Source organism: Ornithorhynchus anatinus, chromosome 16, assembly GCF_004115215.2.
Source record: "Ornithorhynchus anatinus isolate Pmale09 chromosome 16, mOrnAna1.pri.v4, whole genome shotgun sequence".
In the NCBI taxonomy this organism is placed as follows: Eukaryota; Metazoa; Chordata; class Mammalia; order Monotremata; family Ornithorhynchidae; genus Ornithorhynchus; species Ornithorhynchus anatinus.
In genome coordinates, this window is record NC_041743.1 from 824,616 (window position 1) to 845,272 (window position 20,657).

The window sequence follows — 20,657 nt, forward strand, 5'->3', positions numbered from 1 at the left end:
GCGCTTAACAAATACCAACATTATTAGAGGACGTTCCCAGCCCACCAACCCCGTTAGACGGGCTGGGGGCAGGGAGGCCGGGGGTGGTGGAAGGGGCGGGGAGACTCAGAACAGCCGAAGGTCCTTCGGGGATTTGGGCTGGGCCGGGGCCCGTAAACTCCTCCGCTGACCGGTCCTCTCTGGGATTGGCTACAGGAGGCGGCTCGCTCCTGGACGACCCACCTGGACGCGATTTCTTGGCTCACAGCAGGTATCCGAGGGTGTGGCCTTCCTGGGGCCCGGCTGCCCGGCGCGGGGTGGGGGTCGGTCCTGAGGAGAAAGACGATGTGGGGAGGGGGAAGGACACCCTCCAGACCCGGCCTCTCCCCGTCTCCCACCTCCTCACCATTGGCGCTGCTCAGAGAAGCCGCCCCATCCCCACCTTTCCTGCCGCCCCGGAGAGGGGCACCGCGGCTAAAGCGCCCCTCCCTGCTTCCCTCCCTTTCCTTTCTTATTCATATGCATGTCTGTCTCCCCCTCTAGACGGTAAACTCATTTTGGACGGGGAACTTGTCAGCTATGTATTGTACTGTCCCAAGCCCTTAGTAGTATTAATAATGGAATTTGTTAAGCGCTTCCTATCTACCAACCACTGTTCTAAGCGCTGGGGTAGATATGTGTGCCCCACGTGGGGCTCACAATCTTAATCCCCATTTTACAGATGAGGTAACTGAGCCCCAGAGGAGTTAAGTGGGTAGCCCAAGGTCACACAGCAGACGAGTGGCGGAGCCGAGATTAAAACCCACGTCCTCTGACCCCCCCAAGCCCGTGCTGTTTCCCCTAAGCCACGCTGCTTCTCACAGTGCCCTCCCTGCGCATAGTAAGCGCTCAATAAATACGATTGATTGATCGATTGATTGCTTTCCGCCGCCCTCTCCCCACCCCGCGCCGGCCAGGCTCCAGGAGGAGCTCCAGGAGAAGGAGCGGGTCATCGAGGCCCTCCAGGCCAAACTGGACGCCCGCTCCCTGACCCCGTCCAGCTGCCGCTCCCTCTCGGACTCCCAGCGCTCCCCCAGCGTGGCCTCCTTCGTGTCCGACGAGCTGGACGCCTGCTCCGACGGGGACGCGGCCAGCGAGGACGCCCGGCGGGAGGAGGACCGGACTGACCGGAAGGACCGGACACGCCCAGGTAGCGCTCTTGGCCTCTGCCCAGCCAGCCGTCCGACAGCCTTGCAGATAGGCCCGGCCTTCTACCAGCCCGCCGGAACCTTTACTAGCCCCCGGGCGACGGCCGGCCGGCCCGGGTTCCTTCCACACTTACCCGCATTCCAGCAGGGGGTCCGGGCCTCTCCGGGTGGTCGCCGGTCTTATTTTCCAGTCTTTAGTGCCCTCGGCCCAAGTTCTTTCACCGTCTACGATGCCCTCTCCCTCCCTCCGCCCTGCGTGAGGGTCCTGAGGGCCAGGAGAGGACAGGATTTTGTCTGAGTGCCAGGGATCCGGAGACCCAAGCGGCCTGATTCCTCGAACCCATCCCCCCGCCCTGCCCTCCGAGGGCCCTCCCTGCCGGGTTCTGTATCTCGGAGGAGCAGAGCCTCCCCCCGGCTCCCTCCCCCCTGTGGTACTTATTAAGCGCTTACTATGTGCCAAGCGTTGTTCTAAGCGCCGGGGTAGCTACAAGTTAATCCGGTTGGACACAATCCCCGTCCCACATGGAGCTCACAGTTTCAATAGGAGGGAGCAGGATCGAATCTCCATTTTACAGATGAGGTAACTGGGGGACAGAGATGTTAAGAACTTGACCAAGGTCACCCAGCAGACGCGTGGTAGATCCTGGATTCGAACCCAGATCCTCCGGTTCCCAGGCCCGCGATCTTTCCCCAAAACCACGCTGCTTCCCGCTGCCCTGGATGGCTCCTCCCCTCGCACCAGGGTCCTCGGGATGGGGGGAGGCGGGGGTCGAACAACTCACTGTGGACGAGGCTCCCGGGGCGGCGTCTCTGGGTTCGAGGCCGTGCCCTGTCTCGCCGTCCCTCCTGGGTGGGCTTCGCGGATTGCCCCAGCTCCTCGGGGGTCGTCCTTTCAGCCCGCCCACCCTCCCCCTCCGGGACCCCGAAAGCCGCGAAGGGCAGCCGCGCCACCGCCGTGCCCGCACCCCGGGACCCCCACCACCACAGGATCCACGAGCCCGCAGGTACGACCCACAGAGGGGGCACGGCGATGCCCACCGTGGGCACGGTCTGGGGGAGGAGAGGGCGTGGTCCTGGGGGTCCTTCGCAAGCAGCCCGGTTCCCCTCTATTTGTCATTCCTTCATTAATCATATTTATTGAGCGCTTACTGGGCGCAGAGCACTGTACTAAGCGCTTGAATAGCACAATGCAGCAATAAAGAGAGACCATCCCTGCTCACGACGGGCTTCTGATCTAGACGGGGGGGAGACGGACATCAAAACAAGTCAACAGGCATCGATATAAAGAAACTGAATTCTAGATATATACATACATATACATAAGTGCTGAGGGGCGGTCTATAAGCTCCTGTGGACAGGGAACATGTCTACCGATTCTGTTATATTTCAGTCATTCATTCATTCAATCGTATTTATTGAGCGCTTACTGGGTGCAGAGCACCGTTCTAAGCGCTTGGAAAATACTTCCCCAAGCGCTTAGTACGGTGCTCAGCACCCAGTAAGCGCTCAATAACTAAGATGACTAGAAAGAGCACCCAGCTAGATTGTAAGCGCCTTGAGGGCAGTAATCACGTCTTCTAATTCTTTTGTATTTTCCCGCGTGTTTAGTACAGTGCTCTGCCTGCAGTAAACTCTCAAGCGCTTCTGATGGGCGAGTGAGGGTTTGAAAGGATGAGGTGGAATTTCCCTTATTCACGCTGCCTCTGCTGAGATTCAGGCACCGAATCTGAATCCCGAGCGGTGCCAGGCTCGGTCGGGCCTGGGGGTCTTGGACTCGGGGATCCCCTCCCGCCACGGGGTTGGGGGGGGGGGTCGGTGCCGCCGTTCCTCGCCGCACCCCCCCTGGTTCGGGCTCCGCCTGCCAGACGTCTATCCGTTTCCCTCTCGGCTCCCGGCCCTGTGCCAGGGCTCAGGGCCCAGCCGGTCGGGGAGGGGTCGAGGCCAAGTCCCCGGTGGCCCCTCTGACTCTCCGGTGTGGTCGGGTGGAGGAGAGGAGTCCCACCCCCGCCCAGCTAGAGAGGTAGCATGGCCTAGTGGATAGAGCACCGGGCCTGGGAGCCGGAAGGTCATGGGTTCTGCACCTGTCTATTGTGTGGCCTCAGGTAAGTCACCTAACCTCTCTCTGCCTCAGTTTCCTCACCTGTATAATGGGGATCAAGACTGTGAGCCCTATGTGGGACAGGACCGCGTCCAACCCGATTACGCTGCATCTATCCCAGCACCGAGAACGGTGCCTGGCACATAGTAAGCGCTCAACAAGCACCCCGATTCTTATTCTTTTTAATAACGGTCTCTCCCCTCTCTCCCCGTCTGTCTGTCTCCAGGCCTTCGCTTTAAGCCCTTCCCCAAGCCCCCCCAGCTCCCCGCCTCCCCGGCCCCCGGCCCGCCCCCCGCCCTCCTCGGCGGCTGGGGTCCGCCCAGGGTCTGCGTGGCGGAGGCCCAGCAGGAACTGCAGAGGCTGCAGAAGCAGTTGGGAGAACGTGAGCCCGCCCGCCGTGCCCGTGTGCGCCCCTGCGCCCCCCGCCCTGGGCTCTGCATGGCTTCTGCTGAGCTGGGAGGGGACCCCGCTTGCTCTGGACGCAGCTGGCACCGGGCACCGTGGGGGAGGGTGGATGGGGGACGTCCTCCGGTCCCCGACCTCGAGGATGGGGGCGTCGAACCCCACCGAAGCCCCCTCCGACGGAGGGTTCGATGTAGGCCAGGCCCCTGCGGGCAGCGAGGCCTCTGCTGGGTCCAGCTGCCCACACCGGCGGACCCTCCCCCCGACCGGAGCTGTGCGGGCCGGGTCGGGGGTGGGGGCGGGCCTCGCTAGCCCTCCGCCCCCTCTCCTGACCCCATCGCCCCCCCTCAAGTCGGCTCCTTCCCTCCCAGGCGCGGCTGTCGCCGTCCCGGCCGTCCAGCCCGCCCCGTCAGCCGGGCCGCCGTCCACGACCACCGGACTGCGGACCGCCCCGCTCCCTCAACAGCCTCGCCCCTCGGCGGGGCCTTGGGGCGGAGCTCAGCTGCCGGCGCCGCGGCAGGGGAATAACTGGGGGGCTCTGGGGGTCTGCGGCCCGGCCCCTCGGCCCGCCTTCCTGGGGTTCCCAGGTGAGGACTTAGCCCAGACCCGCCCCCGGGTATCGGCTCGTGGAGCCTACAGCCAGGGCCTGGGAGTCAGGAAGTCATGGGTTCTAATCTCGACTCCTCCACGTGTCTGCTGGGAGACCTTGGGCAAGTGACTTCACTTCTCTGGGCCTCAGTGGCCTCGTCTGGAAAATGGGGATTTGAGACTGTGAGCCCCACATGGGACAGGGACTGTGTCCCACCCGATTTGCTTGGGTCCACCCCAGCAATTAGAACAGTGCCTGGAACATAGTAAGCGCTTAACAAAATACCACAATCAGTAGCATCATCACCGTCGTCATCATCATTATCAATAATCATAATGATTGTATTTGTTAAGCGCTGACCTCGTTGTTGGGCAGGGATTGTCTCTGTTGCCGAATTGTACATTCCAACCGCTTAGTACAGTGCTCTGCACATAGTAAGCGCTCAATAAATCGAATGAATGAACCCATGACCTCCTGACTTCCAGGCCCGTGCTGGCCACTACGCCATCCTGCCTCTCCACGCCATCGTTGACATTTTAGCCAAGCCGTTCTTCCGGACGGTCCTTCCCCGCTGCCTTGGACGGCAAGAGGATTCTGGTGCCCGCGCCCTGGCTATTTACCTCTTCTCGCCCTTGCCAGGTGACTCGCTGAGCTTCTCCGTCCCCAGCCCGGAGTCGGCGTCGTCTCAAGCCCGGGACAACCGGGTCCTTCGGGAAGAAAACCAGAGACTTCAGGCTCGGCTGGACAACCTTTCCCGAGGTGAGAGCCGCGGCTTCGACCCCCGCCCCTCCCTCTCCCTGACGGCCCAGCTCGGCTTCCCGGCAGCGCTCCTCTCCTCCTCCCCGACCCGCCTTAGTAATAGAAATTATTATTATTCTGGTATCCGCTAAGCGCTTACTACGTGCCAAGCACCGTTCTAAACCCGGGCACAGATACAAGGTAATCGGGTTGTCCCACTTGGGGCTCAGCGGCTTAATCCCCGTTTTACAAATGAGGTAACTGAGACAGTGAAAAGTCAAATGGCTTGGACGAGGTTACAGCAAAGTGGCAGAGTGGGGATTAGAACCCACGTCCTCCGACTCCCAAGGCCGCGCTCTTGCCACTAAGCCGCGCCGCTTCTCCTTCTCCCTCAGCTCCCTCGCCGGGCATCCGGGGGTAGGGGGTCTCCTGGAACCCCTTTCTCCCAAACTCCACACAGGTGCTCGTACTAGGCCGCCCCCAGACTTGGGCCTTGCCGCTGGGATCCTCGGGAGGAGTGGGGGAGGAGGAAGAGGAGGAGGAGGTGGTGGAGGAGGCAGGCTCAGTGTCCGCTGCGGGCCGCCCCGTCCCTCGACGGGTTGGGGAGCCTCGCCCTGGCGGCCCGTAGAGCACGTGGAGAGGCAGGAGGCCGTGCAGAGGGGACGCTGCGGGCGTCGGCGGGGAGGACGGGGGGAGGACAAGGAGGAAGGGAGGAGGAGGAAGGGAGGAGGAGGAGGAGGAAGTGGAGGAGGCAGGCTCAGTGCCCGCTACGGGCCGCCCCGTCCCTCGCCGGGTTGGGATCCTCGTCCTGGCGGCCTGCAGAGCACGTGGAGAGGCTGGAGGCCGTGCAGAGGGGCGCTGCGGGCGTCGGCCGAGAGGAGAGGGGAAGGAGGAGGAGGAAGGGAGAAGGAGGAGGTGGAGGTGCTCAGTGTCCGCTGCGGGCCGCCCCGGCCCCCGACCGGTTGGGGAGCCTCGTCCTGGCGGCCCGCAGAGCCTGCGGAGAGGCTGGAGGTCGTGCAGGGGGGCGCTGCGGGTGTCGTCCGGGAGGAGGGGAGGAGGAGGAGGAAGGGAGGAGGAGGTGGTGGAGGAGGCGGGCTCAGTGTCCGTTGCGGGCCGCCCCGTCCCTCGCCGGGTTGGGGAGCCTCGGCCTGGCGGCCCGCAGAGCACGCGGAGCGGCAGGAGGCCCTGCAGGGGGCGCTGCGGGCGTCGGAGGCGCGGCTGCGGGAGGCGGCGGAGCGGGAGCGGCGGCGGGCGGAGCAGCGGCGCCTCCTGGCGGACGCGCGGGAGAAGCAGCGCGAAGTGCAGCGGCTGCGGCAGGAGCGGTTGGCCCTGCGGGACCGGCCCGCACGGTGAGTGACCGGGGCCGCCGGGGGCCGGGGCGGGGCGCGGGGCTCCCCCGGAGGACGCTCAGCCCGCGTCCCCGGACGGTGGCCCCCGCCTGAGGCCCCCTCCCCCCCCCGCCCCGTGCCCGCCCCCCCGCAGGCCGCAGCCTGAGCCCCTCCGGGCCGTCGGGACCGACGTGCGGGTCTTCGAGAGGCGCTCCGGAGGCTCCCCGCCGCCGCTACCAGGTGGGCGCCCCTCTCCCCAACGGCCCGCCGGGGGTGGGCGGGTGCGGGACGGGCCCCCGGGTCTCTCCTTCCCCGCCCACCGGGCCCGGAGCCCGGTAGAGGAGCAGACCCGGACCGATCGAGAAAGGCACCGGGCCTCACCATCCCACGGGGATTTGCCCAAGAGGGTCACTACGTCAGTGAGGTTTTCGGATGGGCTTAAGGTCCGGGGACCGTCATGGCTCCTAGAAGGAAAACGCCCTGATGTAGGAAGGGGGAGAGACGTTTTCTGTGATGATAATAATGCTGGTATTTGTTAAGCGCTGACTACGTGCTGAGCACTGTTCTAAGCGCTGGGGGAGATACAGGGTCATCGGGCTGTCCCACGTGAGGCTCCCCGTTAATCCCCATTTTACAGATGAGGGAACTGAGGCCCAGAGAAGCGAAGTGACTCGCCCACAGTCACACAGCTGACAAGCGGCAGAGCCGGGAGTCGAACCCGTGACCTCTGACTCCCAAGCCCGGGCTCTTTCCACCGAGCCACGCCGCTTCTCTAGTTCAGTGATCTTAAACTACAATCCCCGGCCTGCCCGGATCGGGTCTCCTCCGGCTCGAAACGGGGCCCAGGAGGCCGGGGACTCTGTGCCGGTGCCGTTCCTGAACGCCCACCCTCACGGTCAGGGATAGACCATCCCACACCTCCGATTCTCCCCCAGCGACCCAGCACAGAACATCCCACACCCCTGACTCTCCCCCAGTGACCCAGTATGGTCCGCTCCACATCCCTAGTTCTCCCACAGTGACCGAGACTGGACCAAGCATGGCCTAGTGGCGAGAACGTCGGCTTGGGAGTCGGAGGACATGGGTTCTAATCCTGGCTCCGCCACTTGCCTGCTGTGTGACTGGACAAGTCACTTAACTTCTCTGTGCCTCAGTTACCTCATCTGTAAATGGGGATTAAGACTGTGAGCCCCACATGGGACAACCTGATCACCGTGTATCCCCCCAGCGCTTAGACCAGTGCTTCGCACAGAGTAAGCGCTTAACCGAACACCATCATTATCTACCCCAGCACTTAGAACAGTGTTCGACACCCAGTAAGCGCTTAACAAATACCAAATACCAAATTATTATTATTATTATTACCTTTGACTTTCTTTCCACTGTTAACCGGAGTCCATATTTCTGCTGCTTTTCAGCTTGCAGCGAGGACGGGGCCCCCGGAACCCCTCTGAGCGGAGACCTGACGGGGCTGGTGGCTGAAGTCCGAGCCCTGCGGAGCCAGTTAGAGCACAGCATTCAGGTGAATGACTCCCTGCGGCAGCAGCTGGAGCAGAAGCTGGATGGGAATTTTGACAAAATCCACCTCGGCCCCTCCTCCCCCGCCCAGGCCTTCCCGGCCACAGATCCGGAGAGACCGGCCCAGCTCTTCCCAGGTGGGGGCCTTGCTCTGGCAGTGGGGGTGGGAGGCGGTGGTGGGAGAGGAGAAAGAGGAGGAGGAGGGGCAGGATGGGGGTGGGGACGTGTTCGGGGCCTGGGCGGTGTGGGGGCAAATCCTGTGCCGAACCAGCTCCGGCTCTCAAGGCGTGAACTACAGAAATGGTCCGATTTTCCAGACGCCGTCCTTTCTCCTCCCGTGCGGGATGTTGGCATGAATTCCCCAGCTCCCACTTTTCCTGGCTCTGATGCACAGGCTCCCGGCCTGGAGCCTCGTCCCTCCTCCAGGAAGACAGGTACTGGGGGGCCAGGGGTGCGTGTCGGGAGGCTGGAGGGCCTAGGGACGTCCCGGGGCCTCCGCTGACCCAAGGTTCTGTCTGCTTCAGGGTCAGGCCCGGATGCTGGCCGGGCCGGGAAGGAAGATCCCGCGCTGGTCGGGGACTCTGCCCCGGGCACGTGCCCCAGCCTGCAGAGCTGCCACGTGGTGGGGCACGTAGATCATTTTGGGGCTCTGCAGCAGCAGCTCCTGGAGGGTCAAGGGCTGGTCCAGGGGATGGTGAGACTGCTGCAGCCCAGCGCCCGAGGACCTGGCCGGGAAGCCCTGGGCCTTGAGGTAATCAGATTGAGGGCTCCGGTGACCCAGACCCCACACCCTGGCTCCCAGACCTCCAGGCCCCTAGATGTGCCTTTGTCTCTCCCGGAGTAGCAGGAAGTCCAGGGGATCTTGGGGGATGGCGGGGCCAGGCTTTCCATTTCTGGAGAGGAAATGCACCCCAGGGTCCAGCTTTGGCCCTGGTCTCTGTGGCAAGTGGGTTTGAGTCAGGATCTCCCCGACCTGCAAACCCTGCCAGTACCCGCCCCAGTATAGGTATCCAGCCCTTCCCCAATCCCTTTTCCATAACCGGGGAGGAGTCAGGGGGCCCAGAGGCTGGAGTGCAGGGGGACGTCAGCCCTGGCAGAGGTCAGGGATCAGGAGGCAGAGGGGTGGGCAGGCAGGGGACAGGCAGGGCAGGAGTTGGCAGGCAGATTTGTAGGTAGGAAGTGGCAGAGGAGTCAGTTGGGAGAGGACTTCCAATATTTGGCTGCGTACAGGGAGTGGGCTCCTTCTGGGACTCTAATGGCAACTGCCCTTACAGGGTGGAGTCTCCCAGGGGTTGGGGAATGACCCTGTTTGGGGGGGACTGGATCTGGATCCCCAACCATCCCCTCCTCCTGCGCTGCCCTCTTCCCTTCTCTCGGTCTACCCCCGCCCTCCTGGGCACTCCATAGCTGCCAGTCCTTCCTCTGGGCCTCACTCAGCCCACTGGCAGTCTACTGGAGCCCCCTCGTCCCGACCCCTTCCAGACCCTTGACGGTGCCAGCTTCCGCCAGCTGTGGGGCAGCACTGCCACTCTGGGCCAGATCCTGGCCGAGGCCACCTCCCTCCTCGCCACTTTCTGGACTGTGGCCGCGTCTCTGTCGGGCCCCCTCAGCCCTGCTCAGGGCCCGCAGGCGGTAAGTGGGGAGCAGCCGTGCTGTGGGCAGACGGGGGAGGGCAGGACGCTCAACCCCCGCTGCACAGGTTGGGGGGGCAGGGGAAGGACAGATGATGTCCATGGTGGCAAACAGATCAGCCGCCCACACTAAGGACTTCCAGCGCAGAGGATGCTGTGCCCCGCTCGCTGGAAGGATGGCCCAGCCCTGGGGCTTCCTCGCCTGATTGGCCCACCCCAGTATCCAGGCTCCCCCAGAAGTGGGGGCCCGTGGGGAGCTCCAGAATCCAAAGACCATCATGCGACCACCAGCCTCAGCACAGGACAGAGACGGGGCTGCCCCCACTTCCGTCTGATGTTTATATGTCCGTACCTGCCTTCTCTCAACCGTGGGCTTCTCGGGCCTGGGCGCCGGGGAATCCCTGACCACTGAGGCTGGGATCCAGGCGCCAGGCCCCTCTGGAGGGTGAAGTCAGAGGTTAGAGCTCTGACCTCTGCCAGGTGTTCCCACAGGAGGAGTCGGCGGGCGGGGAAATCTGGGAGCTGAGAGCCAAAGTGTCGGAGCAGGAGAGTCGTCTCCGAACAGCGGCCCAGCGCCTGCACAGCTGCCAGCAGGCTAAACAGAGCTTGGAGCGGCTGGTCGTCAGTCAGCGTGAGTGTCCCTGCCCACGGTGCCAGGTTGTGGGGGGGTGGATAGGGGAAAAAGGGGCAGATGAGGCCAACCCCTTCCAGGAGGGTCAGAGACCTCAGCCCGGCAGCGGGGAGACCCCGGCAGCCGGGGGCATCCCGGTTGGCAGGCCAGGGAGATGAGGCCCTTGTGGGGGGGTGGAAGAAAAAGCCCACCCTGGCCTCTTTCCTCCTGTGGCCATATCATGGTGGGGAGGGGATCAGGGTTGAAGGTTTGATCTAGCTCCCAGGAAAACCTCTTCTTGTTTCAGTCACTCAGACTCACGATGTCTTGAAGAAGGCCAGATCCAACTTGGAGGTGAGAGGCTGGCCGGGCAAGGGTCTCCCCACTACCTCTCTAAACCTACACCCCCATCTGGAGCTTAGCTAGGGCAGGGAGAGTTACTCCTAGTCTCACCCTAGATCTCCTTGTACCTCCCCCAGACTGGACATCTCACGCTCAGCAGGGAGGTGGGAGGAAGGAAGGTGGAGAGGCCAAAGGGCCTGGGACCAGGATTGCTGTGATGAGCTGAGGTGGGGCTGACCCAGAAATGGGTGGGTGAGTCGGGGCTGGGGGGAGACAGGATAGTAGCTGTAGAAGAAAGGAAGCAGGGAGAGCTGGGGCCGAAGGGCCATAATTGAACTCGTTTAACCAATGTGTGGCTGGGCTGCTGGCTCACCTCGCTGGACAGAGCAGGCAGCAACTGGGCCAGGAGCGAAGGGAAAGCGGCTGGGTCCTTCCACACCAGCAGTGCCCTGTCCTGCAGAGGGGATAAGAAGAGAGGCCACACCCAGCGGGCACCTTTCTGCAGGGTCTGCAGTCAGGCGAGGACAGAAGAGCCCGGAGGGAATCTGTCCCTGGGGATGGGGTCGGGGGAAGGACTCCAGCCCCAAATTCTAAGCCCAGAACAGTGTGGACCGAGGCCCAGCCGGCCCTCAGCGTGGAATCCCCATCACTTCCGAGGACCCTGATTTGGTTTCCAAACTGAAGGATGGCTCAGGCTGATGAAGGCTGGCCCTTATCTACAGGCCTAGGCTGGCTTCAGCTAACTCCCCTCTGTCTTTCTCTGCTGTTTCTCTGCTGGGTTTCTTCAGAAGGACCCTCACAAGATTTTTCCTGGAAAGTCTCATCCGTCTTCCAGTCCAGGTAAAGACCACCCACCAATCCCCATACGTGTATATGCCCAAGGTCACACTGCAGGCCAGTGACTGAACCAGGACTCGAATCCAACTGTCCTGACCTCCAGATCTGTGCCGTCCCTGATAGTTCACACTGCCGGGCCAGTAAAGGGCTGGATACTCAGGGCCGAGGAGCCGCTGGACTGGGATGGGGTCCCTCGGCTGCAGCTTCAACTAGGGGGAGGCGCAGATCCCATCTGCGGCCTCCCCCCTCCTCTCCTCCTGCGTGTTTTCTGCACCTCATTCAATCAATCGGTGATATTTATAGAGCCTCTGGCTTCTGCTTGAGCGTGACTCCCCACCCCCTCACCTGCTCCCCACTTTGCTCTTTCTACCTCCAGGGGCCGTCCCCCCGAGTCCCGTGACTGCTGTCTTCCAGGAGCCCGGCACCAAGTGGAGTCCCCAGCGCTGTCTGAGGCAGCGGGAGGACTGGGCCTGGCCCTGCCTGACCCAGATGCCCAACTTCTGAGCTTGGACCCGCCCCTCCAGAGCTGATGAAGGCAGGGGGAGTTGAGAAGAGGGCAGGAGGGGAAAAGGACTGTAGGGCGACAGAACAGAGTGGGCCCGAGGAGAGAAGTGGATGGGGACAGGTGGAGTGACTGACCGTCTGGCGATCCTGCTGCTTGCTTGAGGGCTGGCCCTGTGAGAGTGGCTGTAGCCCAGGGTTCTCCTCTATAGGCTCAGCCCTAAATTAGCCAACCCAGAGGGAAAAACCTCCTCTCTATCCCCTCCCCCGTTAACCCTTCCTTTACTCCCTCCCAGAGTCACAGACCCCGGGGACATGACGAAACAGAGAAGCCCTGCAGTGCTGCCCCTGGGGAAATGAAAGCCAGATTTAGGCCTGCTTTCCCAGAGCAGAGAGCCCGGGCCCCTCCCATCGCCAAGGAGGAGCCTGCCCGGGCTGGGAGGGAATCCCACTCAATCAATCAGTGGTATTTCTTGAGCACCTACTGTGTGCAGAGCACTGCACTAAATGCTACAGTAGTTAGTGATGGAGTTCCCAGCCTAGCAAGGGAGACCGACACAAGCGGGTTCCCCCCAGACCCCGCCTGGCCCTCGGCTTGTGCATCTGAGGGCCAGTGTGGGGTCCGAGTCACCATCCTCCTTCCCGGCCAGAGTGGGACAGGCCCCCTCTTCATGGGCAGATGCCTCTGGGGGCTGAGGGACATGGCTGGGGCGTGCGGCGTGCTGCTGCTTGCAGGATGTACATAGACGTTAGGCCCCTATGTTGGGGATGCCCCAACCTGGGACGCAGTGTGTACAAAATAAACGGTTCTCATCACATGATGCCTTCAGCCTGCTGAAGGGGAGGGCGGAGGGTGACGGATCCCATGCCACTGGGCACCCCAAACATACTCCAGCTGGCCCAAATGGGAGCAGCAAGCTGGTTGGGATGGGGCTCCGGGCAGGCCCTCACGTCCACTCCAGCCTTGTGCCTCCTGCTCCCGCCCCACTGGCTCATTCTAGTCTCGTGCTCCCCCCGCTCCCTCGTCCCGGCCTTGTGCCCATCTCAAAGCTGAGAGCCAGGCCCGGCAGCAGACAGCTGTCATGTCGGAGCTTGGGCCAGACCTCCCTCGCCCGAGTGGGGCAGCTAGAGGCTGTCAGGCTGGTGTCGGACTCGGTCCTTGCGGTGTTCCTGGCAGACTGGACAATCCATGTTGGCACGTTCCCCACCTCCTTGCCCCGTAGCCGGGCTGGATTACCTTGTGTCCCGGTGGGACCCCATCACCCCTCACACAGCTTCCAGGCCAACCCCTCCACCATCCCCCGCCCCACTGCCTCCTCTGCCCCCTTCCCTCATGCTGAAACAGCATCCGGCACATACCCATTTCCAGGATAGATGTGTTGAGGCCTCATTATGAGTGCAGAGAGGCAACTCAGGGGTAGCCTTTTATTCAAGACACACAGCATTACTGTTCGCAGCCCAGCAAAGGCTCCTCACCCCAAGAGGGCATCAGCAGTAGGCTGTGGGGGAAGAGGACCACGACAAGCTCTGCAGGGGAGGGGTAGGTCTCGCCCCCCGGCTCCTCGGGCCTGCTATCTCCTCAGCGGGTAGAGGCCTCGTCCCCAACAGTGCGGCTTCCCTTGTAGTGGGGAGAGGGGTCGGGGATGGAGGGGTACATTAGCCCCAGGGAGGAAGGGAGAAGCGACCCTGGGGATCAAGTGCCACTGGGATGGACGTCTCCCGGCCTCTGGCCCCAGAGGCAGAGTTGGCCCATCCGTCCTCGGCGGGGGAGGGACAAACCCGCCGGGCGGCAGCAAGATTGCGGGCACCAGGTGGGGTCCCGCTGGTGGTGGGCACCGAGACCCGGCCGGCTCAATGCCCCTGGACTGGCTCGCTGGCTGACCGACCATGCCGCACCCACGGCCCAAGTCCACACAAGCACTTGCAGGCGTACGCTATCGCACAACAGATCCAAGTGGTGACCCAGATGAGGTGGGGCGGATGACCCAGTGGGACTGGCTGGGTGTAGTTTCCCTGGCAATAGTCCGTTATCCATCCCGCCCCAGGTAGCGATCGTTTGGACTTGGGTGGGTGGTCCCAGGTCCCAGTCCGCATCTGGACCAGGGGAGGGGGCAGGAGGGAGAGTAAGAGGAGGTGTGGGGGCTCCACAGGGTCTCTGGGGAGAACCCCGCCGCAGCTTCGGCAAGGCAGCGGCGGCCAGGGCAGGGAAAGGTAACAGGATGCTGTTGCTGAGGATACCAAGAGGCCGTCGGTCTGATTGGAGTGGTCACTTCAGTCCCGGGGAGGAACCGGGGCGGGGCTGCGGGGGTCCGGCAGGCTCACCGGCTCAGGCAGGTGGAGAGCCGGTCGGTCCAGCCCCCTCGGGTCCTGCTCACTCCCTCCGGGCCCTCGGGCAGCAGCTTGGGCTGACCTCTCCCCGCGTCCTCGTCCACGGGACAAAAAGCACCAAACTCTCCTCGGGCCCAGGCGCGCAAACGGGGCCACAAATGCACACGGCAGCCTCCCAGCCACACTAGGCTCCGGGCGTGGGGCTGCGGCCCGGCCGGCCGATCGGCTCGAGGGGGCTCAGATGGGCTTGTACAGCAGGGTGGTGACATACTTTTTCTTGTAGCGGTGAGTGGCGCTGAGGACCATCACACTATCCTGAGGAGGAAGACCCCGTGTGACCTCAACGTCCTCCTGGGACGGAGTGGGCTGGACCGGGGCCCGTGCTGGGGGAGCAGGGTGACCTCGGGCCGGCGGGAGTGAGGGAGTCTCTGGTTGGCCCTGCCCACCCCGGACCCCGGTCTTACCTTGATGGACAGGGCGTACAGGTGGTTGAGCATGACGTGGTTGGGTTCGGGGAGAAGGGCCGGGTCACACTGGAAGGGAAAACCCCACTGAAAGTGAAACAGGTGCCATCCACCCACAGCGCCCACCACGCCTGCCCACCCGGCTGGTTGCCCAGGGCCTGAGCATCCCCCAAGAGAGGCAGGAAACGGAAACAATGGGGATCGGCCCGCAGGAGCCCAAAGCACTGAGTGCCCTGGGAACAAGACAGAGCATTTTCTGCTAGGACTGGGGCCCCGGGGGAGGGGGTCTGGCCAGCCCACCGAGGCTCTCGATCTAGGCTCTGGCCAGGGTGAGTCCTTGGCCCGAGAACCTTAGCCCCGAGCACGGGGCCTCCCGGGCTGGGGGGGAAGGGGTGGAGTACTCACAGAGATGTTAGTGTCCTTGTTCAGAATAATCTGGAGAAGGTGAGGAGGGAGGATGGGTGGAGCCCTGGACCGTTCCTCGGATCGAAACACGTACATTTCCTGGCCGTACAAGCCAGGCGGGGAGCCGGACAGGTCTGGGGAGGAGTGACCCAGGCATCACGGGGGGGGCAGGGGGCACCATTCCTACCCTAAACTCCCTGGCACTAACTCTGGGGACAGCAGTGGGGAAAGGCAGTCCCCCGATGGAGTGGAAGGGGTTATTCTGGTGGGGAGGTGCCATCCCAGGGCCCCTGGGTTTTGGAGAGGTAAACGGGGGGGGCCCCCTGGTTTGGCCGGGACTGCCTCTGGACATTGGCCTGAGCCCCGAAGCGAGGGTCAAACTCAGGCATCTACACTACCGATGGACTCCATGTCCCAGGAATCCCTAACATCTGCCTCTCCCTCGTTCTTTGAGCCACCTCTGAGACGGACGGGAGAGGGCCAGACCCCAGCCCAGGCTGACCTCCCGCAGGGCCAACAAGCTTAGAGAACTAGATTCCCTTCGGTTCTGGGGCTTCCCTGAGTCCGGACTCCATGACCCTGGACCCCACGCCCAGATCCACGAGCCTCGGCCAGAGGTCGGGCCCCTGCTGCCCCCGTCAGGCTGGGCCATCGGTGTCTTGTGGCTGCAGGAGAGGCAGGAGGCTGTGTGACCCCCGCACGTGGGAGGGCCAGGCCGGAGAAATCTCCAGCGGGGCACAGGTGTAAAGGAGGGTTCAGGGCCGGGGCTCTGGAACTCCCCAAGAATCACCTCTGCAAGAAGTCTCTGAGCTCTCCAGAGAGTCCAGCTTCAGAGCATCAAACACCTCGAAATCCGACTTCTTGACCTGGATCCAATTGTTAATGGTACCGAGCTGGCTGGTGACCATGGGCTGAAAGAGAACGCGGGAAGGGATGACACAGTCCTCCGGCTCCTCCCCGTCCCCGCCCGGCATAGCGTCGGAAGCTGAGTTACTGGCTTCTTGGGGGCATGCAGCTTGGGTGGGGGCTCAGAGTATGGGGAGGGAGAGGACTCAGAGGGAATATCGGTGGCGGGGGACTCCCAGTGTTGCCGCGAACCTGAGGGAGATGCCAGCTCCCCTTCTCTTGGACCAGAGGACACGAAAGACCCCGTCCGCCAAGCCGGCAGGTCCCAGTTTCGTTTCCTGCCACGCCCCCCCGAGCCACAGAGCATCCACACCGGAGGGAGGAAAAGGCAGACGGAGCCGGACCTCCACGAGCCCACGGACCCCCGCGGGCTCATTCCCGGACTCACCTCCGACGGGTCGTGGACCCACTGGCCATCCACAAAGAACTTGTACTGGTGCTCCCCCTCGGGAAGGTCCAGGATGGCCACAAAGTCGTTGTGGCTGCGAGGGGACAAGGGGGTGGGATGGCCAAGAGGCCCGCCCTGCCCTCATCCGGGTCCCCGCCCTCTGCCCGCCCTGCTTCTCCATGCGAGGGTCCGGGCCGGCCTCCCCACGAGGGCTCCAGTAGGGAGGGGCCCGGTTCCTGGGGGTTTGTGTGCTCAGACAATTCACAAACACAGGACAAGGGAGGAGGAGAGGCGGGAGGAGGAGGAGGAGGAGGAGGAGGAAGAGGCCTTCTTTGCAGAAACTGTTTGGGAGCAGTGGACCAATCTGGGGTGTGGGGGGGAAGGGGGACGTGGGTGCGAATCCATCCCCATGCACGTCTCTTGTGGCGGTGTGAGAGAGGTGTGCCCTCGCTCCGTTGGGCCCCTGCCTCCCTTCCCTGGCGGTTCACCTCTTGATCAGAGGGATCTTGGCGCTCCAGTTGTTGAAGGAGCCAGAGATGAAGACCTCCCTGCCGCCCTCGGACCAACGGATGACGGTAGGGCGAGCCTGCTGCAGTGGCCTCACGGATTCCTCCAAGTCTTGCGGCCAGGACACGAAGTCCCGGTCCCCGGGGAGCTGCGAGGGACAGCCAGGATCAGGCCGGGCCCCCGGAGGGCACCCGCCCCGGCCCCCTGGCCCCGGCCTCCTCTAAAGACGGGGCCAACTAGAGAGCAGACGAGCCTGGAGGCGGACCTGAGTCTGAAAAAGGGATCGGAGAGGGGACTGGATCACCAACAAGGCTCCTCCTGGGCCACGTTGTGGGAAGCGTAACCCAGAGGGCCGCCAGTGGGTTCGAATCCTGCCTCCGCTTCCGGCTAACCCCTCTTCCCCTAGTCGCCCCACTGACTCCTGGACAGAAGGTGAAGGGCAGGGGGCCACCGTGAAGCCCAACTAAGGTTCGACCGCCCACGCCGGCCACGGGACCTCCCCCCACGTACTGCCAGCCTGCAGGGGCGACCCACAGACTGCCTCCACATGTGAGCCGTCAGCCAGACTTCCACTGGAGCTGAGAGAATAGGGTGGGGAGCCAAAGCCCCTGCCTATGCCCTAAATGTACGATGCCCCTCCGCTGAACCAATGCCCAGGGGATCGGTGCCCCTGTCCTCCAAGCTCCTGCAAACTGGCTGCCTCGGAGAGGGGGAGTGGGGAAAAGAACAGGAGGAAGGGAGTGGGAAATCCTTTCCAGGCACAACACTCCTATGGGTCAGAAGCTCCTGATCAATGGCCTCTTCCTCTCTCCTGCCCCTCCTACTCCCCCAACCACCAGCCCGCCTCCACCCTCAAGCTTAACAAACACCAACATCATTATTATTATTCTCTGGGCCTCAGTTCCCGCATCTGTCAAATGGGGATGAAGCCTGGGAGCCTCACGTGGGACCACCTGATGACCCCGTCTCTCCCCCAGCGCTTAGAACAGTGTTCTGCACATAGTAAGCGCTTAACAAATACCACCATCATTATTATTTTCTGGGCCGCAGTTCCCTCATCTGTCAAATGGGGATGAAGCCTGTGAGCCCCACGTGGGACAACCTGCTGACTCCGTCTCTCCCCCAGCGCTTAGAACAGTGCTCTGCACATAGTAAGCGCTTAACAAACACCAACATTATTATTATTATGGGGCCTCAGTGTCCTCATCTGTCAAATGGGGATGAAGCCTGGGAGCCTCACGTGGGACAACCTCATTCCCCTGTATCTCCCGCAGTGCTTAGAACAGTGCTCTGCACATAGTAAGCATTTAACAAATACCAACATTACTATTATTATTCTTCTCTGGGCCTCAGCGACCTCATCTGTCAAATGGGGATGAAGACGGTGAGCCTCACGTGGGACAACCTGATGACCCTGTATCTCCCCCGGCGCTTAGGACAGTGCTTGGCACATAGTAAGCGCTTAACAAATACCAACATTATAATTCTTCTCTGGGCCTCAGCGACCTCATCTGTCAAATGGGGATGAAGCCTGGGAGCCTCAAGTGGGACCGCCTGATGATCCTAAGAGAAGCAGCGTGGCTCAGTGAAAAGTGGGAGTCAGAGGTCATGAGTTCGAATCCCCGCTCTGCCACTTGTCAGCTGGGTGACTGTGGGCAAGTCACTTCTCTGTGCCTCAGTGACCTCATCCGTCAAATGGGGATGAAGACAGACTGTGAGCCTCACGTGGGACAACCTGATGACCCTGGATCTCCCCCGGCGCTTAGAACAGTGCTTGGCACCTAGTAAGCGCTTAACAAATACCAACGTTATTATCCTGTCTCTCCCCCAGCGCTTAGAACAGTGCTCGGCACCTAGTAAGCGCTGGAGAAATAGCAACGTGATGCTTATTAGGTCCTCCGCCCCCTCCCCGGGCGCACCTTGGAGTCTGAGAGGCTGAAGAGGCTGGGGTCGTCGGCGCTGCCCACCATGATCTTGTGCGGCTGGTCCTTGGCGGGGCCGTGGGCGGCGGCGGCCCCCTCGCCGCGGTGCCATTTGGAGCCGTGGCGCTCGCCGGACAGCCGCTCGCTGGCGGTGTTCCCCATGGCGGCCCTCGGGGGAAGGAGGACGGGACGGAACGATAAACCTAGTGACAGCGAAAGCCTACCCCGACGCTCCGCTTCGGCGTTGCCTCAGAAAATGGCGGCGGCCCAGCGACCGCGCGTCCCCTCCCTCCACCAGGGTCCTCCGGCCGAGAGGAGGCGGAGGCGCCCGCCGGCGGCGCTCTAGCCCCCGGCCCGCCTCTTCTCGGTGGTTCTCGGGCCGGCGCGCGGCCTCTCTCGCCGCCTGGAGGAGCTACTCTACTCCTCTTTTCTGCCCCCACCCCAGAGCACTCTGGGAAGGAGGGCTGGCCAAGCTCTGCTCTTGGTGGTGCAGGCCGGCCTTCAGTGGGACGATGATAATAGTAATGTTGGTATCTGTTAAGCGCTTACTCGGTGCAGAGCACTGTTCTGAGCGCTGGGGGAGATACAGTAATAATAATGTTGGTATCTGTTAAGCGCTTACTCGGTGCAGAGCACTGTTCTGAGCGCTGGGGGAGATACAGTAATAATAATGTTGGTATCTGTTAAGCGCTTACTCGGTGCAGAGCACTGTTCTGAGCGCTGGGGGAGATACAAGGTCATCAGGTTGTCCCACGTAAGGCTCACGGCCTTAATCCCCATTTTACAGATGAGGGAACTGAGGCCCAGAGAAGTGAAGTGACTTGCCCACAGTTACACAGCTGACAAGTGGCAGAGCCGAGAGTCGAACCCATGACCACTGACTCCCAAGCCCGGGCTCTTTCCACTGAGCCATGCTGCTTCTCTAATAATAATAATAATAATTGGTATTTGTTAAGCGCTTACTATGGGCCAAGCAGTGTTCTAAGCGCTGAGGTAGTTACAGGGTAATAATAATGTTGGTATTTGTTAAGCGCTTACTTTGTGCAGAGCACTGTTCTAAGCACCGGGGGAGAGACGGTAATAATAATGTTGGTATTTGTTAAGCGCTTACTATGGGCCGAGCACTGTTCTAAGCACTGGGGTAGATACAGGGTAATCAGGTTGTCCCACATGAGGCTCACAGTCTTCATCCCCATTTGACAGATGAGGACACTGAGGCCCAGAGAAGTGAAATGACTTGCCCACAGTCACACAGCTGACAAGTGGCAGAGCCGGGATTCGAACCCATGACCTCGGACTCCCAAGCCCGGGCTCTTTCCACTGAGCCAAGATGATAATAATAAAAATGTTGGTATTTGTTAAGCACTTACTCTGTGCCGAGCACTGTTCTAAGCACTGGGGGAGATACAAGGTAATAATAATAATGATAATGTTGGTATTTGTTAAGCGCTTACTATGTGCTGAGCACTGTTCTAAGCGCTGGGGGAGAAACAGGGTAATAATAATAATTTTGTTAATGAGGTGTCCATCCCCTCGGTTCTATTTATCATGAATAAGTTGTCTTGTTTTTGTCCGTCTGTCTCCCCCGATTAGACTGTGAGCCCGTCAACGGGCAGGGATTGTCTCTGGATATCTGTTGCCGAATTGTACATTCCAAGCGCTTAGTATAGTGCTCTGCACATAGTAAGCGCTCAATAAATACTAAATAAATACTATTGATTAGAAATCAGGTCCTCCGACTCCTAGGCCCTTGCTCTTTCACTAGGCCACACTGCTTTTCCTAAGAAGATGGTGTTGCGGGGTAGCTGGGGTCAGCCTGGAGTTGGGGTTGGGGGGGCCGAGTCAGGAAGGGAGGCTCCGGTCATCCTGGGGGGCCGTCACTGGTTGCCTGAAGGCCATCCCGCCCGAGCTTGGCACACAGTTAGGGAGACATGCCCCGCCCGGGAATTGCTTAGCGTCCCTGTACCTTCCAAGCCG

The 20,657-nt window shown here is 61.8% G+C and overlaps 2 protein-coding genes across 4 annotated transcripts in view; one reads left to right on the top strand and one right to left on the bottom strand.

The window, feature by feature from the left end:
• The window catches only part of LOC100083656 (phosphodiesterase 4D interacting protein), a 36,736-nt gene extending 24,158 nt beyond the window's left edge, over positions 1 to 12,578 (top strand). The window contains 16 exon segments of the mRNA XM_029080627.2: positions 196 to 250; positions 936 to 1,168; positions 2,063 to 2,170; positions 3,491 to 3,646; positions 4,038 to 4,253; positions 4,895 to 5,014; positions 6,156 to 6,342; positions 6,476 to 6,561; positions 7,740 to 7,976; positions 8,157 to 8,273; positions 8,364 to 8,590; positions 9,322 to 9,471; positions 9,963 to 10,101; positions 10,388 to 10,434; positions 11,211 to 11,262; positions 11,636 to 12,578. Of these exon segments, the coding sequence (XP_028936460.1) occupies positions 196 to 250; positions 936 to 1,168; positions 2,063 to 2,170; positions 3,491 to 3,646; positions 4,038 to 4,253; positions 4,895 to 5,014; positions 6,156 to 6,342; positions 6,476 to 6,561; positions 7,740 to 7,976; positions 8,157 to 8,273; positions 8,364 to 8,590; positions 9,322 to 9,471; positions 9,963 to 10,101; positions 10,388 to 10,434; positions 11,211 to 11,262; positions 11,636 to 11,763 (2,258 nt within the window). The 3' untranslated portion in view covers positions 11,764 to 12,578.
• A 572-nt stretch (positions 12,579 to 13,150) lies between these two features.
• On the bottom strand, positions 13,151 to 18,982 carry PRKAB2 (protein kinase AMP-activated non-catalytic subunit beta 2). Of its 3 annotated transcripts, XM_029080628.2 has the most exons (8): positions 18,678 to 18,982; positions 17,024 to 17,029; positions 16,740 to 16,906; positions 16,252 to 16,345; positions 15,748 to 15,868; positions 14,958 to 15,091; positions 14,553 to 14,621; positions 13,151 to 14,403 (listed from the first exon to the last, which is right to left on the bottom strand). In XM_029080628.2, the coding sequence occupies exons 1-8, from the start codon at positions 18,840 to 18,842 to the stop codon at positions 14,326 to 14,328; spliced, it is 834 nt and encodes a 277-aa protein (XP_028936461.1). In that variant the 5' UTR covers positions 18,843 to 18,982; the 3' UTR covers positions 13,151 to 14,325. The 3 variants fall into 3 exon arrangements, with proteins under 3 accessions (XP_028936461.1, XP_028936464.1, XP_028936462.1); XM_029080631.1 differs by lacking the exon at positions 17,024 to 17,029 and having other exon boundaries at positions 18,726 to 18,981; XM_029080629.1 differs by lacking the exon at positions 17,024 to 17,029 and having other exon boundaries at positions 18,678 to 18,981.
• Positions 18,983 to 20,657: the final 1,675 nt, after the last annotated feature.